The sequence below is a fragment of the Amphimedon queenslandica genome, unplaced genomic scaffold (genome assembly GCF_000090795.2).
Source record: "Amphimedon queenslandica unplaced genomic scaffold, v1.1 AMPQUscaffold_10988, whole genome shotgun sequence".
Taxonomy (NCBI): domain Eukaryota; kingdom Metazoa; phylum Porifera; class Demospongiae; order Haplosclerida; family Niphatidae; genus Amphimedon; species Amphimedon queenslandica.
Genome location: NW_003548766.1, coordinates 1 through 2,044, shown reverse-complemented (window position 1 = coordinate 2,044; position 2,044 = coordinate 1). Strand labels below are relative to the sequence as shown.

The 2,044-nt window shown below is 36.7% G+C and overlaps 1 protein-coding gene across 1 annotated transcript; it reads right to left on the bottom strand.

Annotated features, from left to right (window-relative positions):
• Positions 1 to 36: 36 nt before the first annotated feature.
• On the bottom strand, positions 37 to 890 carry LOC109589709 (beta-1,3-galactosyl-O-glycosyl-glycoprotein beta-1,6-N-acetylglucosaminyltransferase 3-like; the record flags this gene model as incomplete). Its single annotated transcript, XM_020005747.1, has 2 exons — positions 37 to 760; positions 812 to 890. Coding segments are annotated over 2 exons (803 nt in total), but the record flags the coding sequence as incomplete, so codon positions are not given.
• Positions 891 to 2,044: the final 1,154 nt, after the last annotated feature.

Here is a 2,044-nt window from a genome sequence, read left to right as displayed (position 1 = left end):
CAACAATATTGCCCCCCTTTAGCTCCACCAACTTTTTTACATGTCCCGATTACTTATCAATGGGAGTTCAGGTGAATGTAATGTCAGTACATATTTCCATGGTGTAGTTACTATCAGTAGTTCACTGAGACAACTCAAATGTGCATCCAGAATACTAACACTTCCATAGTATATCTTGACAAGTTTTTTTGCCACAAAAACATTAGGAAGACAGCTCGTAAAGCATTTAATACCATTTATCCACCATTGAGGAGAACCCTTGTCAATATGTATACAGTAAATGTTGTGGGGTCTATAAATAAATTTCAATAAATTGAGTGCTTGTAGGAAACGATTTTTCTGATAATATATTAACATCTCGTATGCAATGGGGAAGTCAATTTCATCTGGAGAAATGTAAAAGTTGTTGTCAAAGTCATCTTGTACAAAGCTACAGTCCATATATGTCTCAATTACTTCAGCATCAAATGGTAACTCAAGTTTTTCCATTGCATTTCTGACACGTTGTCTCTCTAAATGTTGTCCATCAAATAATTTATCACAGGATGGATTTAGTGTAGGCTGCAGGTTACGGAAAAAAGGTTTCGGAGTTGGATAATACTTTGGCTTCCTACAAATTAAATCCTGCTTGGTGGTATTGTATAAAAATGGTGATCTACAGCTTGAATTTGTTATTACAAATCTACGAGTGTCATTTGTTATTCTAGAAGATATAAATGCTACTCCAACAATTACACTTATTAGTACCAAAAATAAAGATCTAACATAAAATTATATAAATATAACTGACAAAATTGCAAGTAAAACTGACCTTGTGAAGTAGTAAAAAACATCGCAAGAATAATTATAATGGTCACAATAAGGATAAAAGTACAAAACACAACTGGCTACTGAAATAAGAATTAAGACAAAAGAGAACAAAGAAACTGAGAGTTAGAGAAGCACGAAGAATAGGGCAGAGGTGAGGGGTCCGTAACGAGGCAAAACTTGAAAGTGTGCTCATAGTAGTGTTGTTTTAGTTAACTATAACTAAAACTAAAACCACTTTTAGTTAGGCATATTTACTTTTAGTTAACTAACTATAACTAACTAAAAACATTTATAGAACACAGAACTAACTATAACTAACTAAAAGCAATTCAGAAATTTCATAACTAACTATAACTAACTAAAAGTGCAAAATGTAATATAAAAACAACACTAGCTCATAGACCCTTTATATAATGTGTGAGGCTCAAAACTGAGATTCCAATTAAGCTAGTTGACTCCCCAAAGACTCCAGTTAGTATCGCTGTCCAGACCCGGATCCAAAACTTTCTCCTATAGATTTCATAGGAAAAAGCCCAACATACACTGAGCAACTTTGTTGCTGGCAACATTAAGTATAAAGGCCTTCATACACGAGGCAACATGTTGCTAGCAACATTTGTGGTTACTTTGATCTTGTAAGCAACATGTTGCCAGAAATAGAAAGATGCTCTATTTTTGGCAACATGTTGCTTGGTTGCCAGCAACAAGTTGCCTCGTGTACGAAGGCCTTAAAGCCCTCCATACACCAGGCAACATATTGCTAGCAACATTTGTGGTTTCTTTCATCTTTTGAGCAACTTATTGCAAAAATAGAACTGATTTCTATTTTTAGCAACATGCTGCTTACAAGATCAAAGTAACCACAAATGTTGCTAGCAACATTTTGCCTGGTGTATGCCTGGCTTTAGATCCACTACTCTCTCTATGGCACTGTCAACGTGGGCCCACGTGTTTGAAATAAATGGTAGAGTAAAGGAGGTAGTTTACGGACACCTAACGTTTGGAAGGATCTCACTGGTCTCACGATTCCTTGGTACTGGATGTGAGGTGTCCTTTGGAAAGCAGTGGGTCTACCAGATTCTATCCATGAAGGATTTTCAGAAATTCTTGCCCTGGGGATTTTAGGAATTTTTAAAGGCTACTGGGTGGTGGAGTAGTCAGGCGTGGCCTGACCCTTGCACGGAGAGGAGGGTCAGGAACACCGTGTATATCAATCTTGTTCTGTACTCTATGG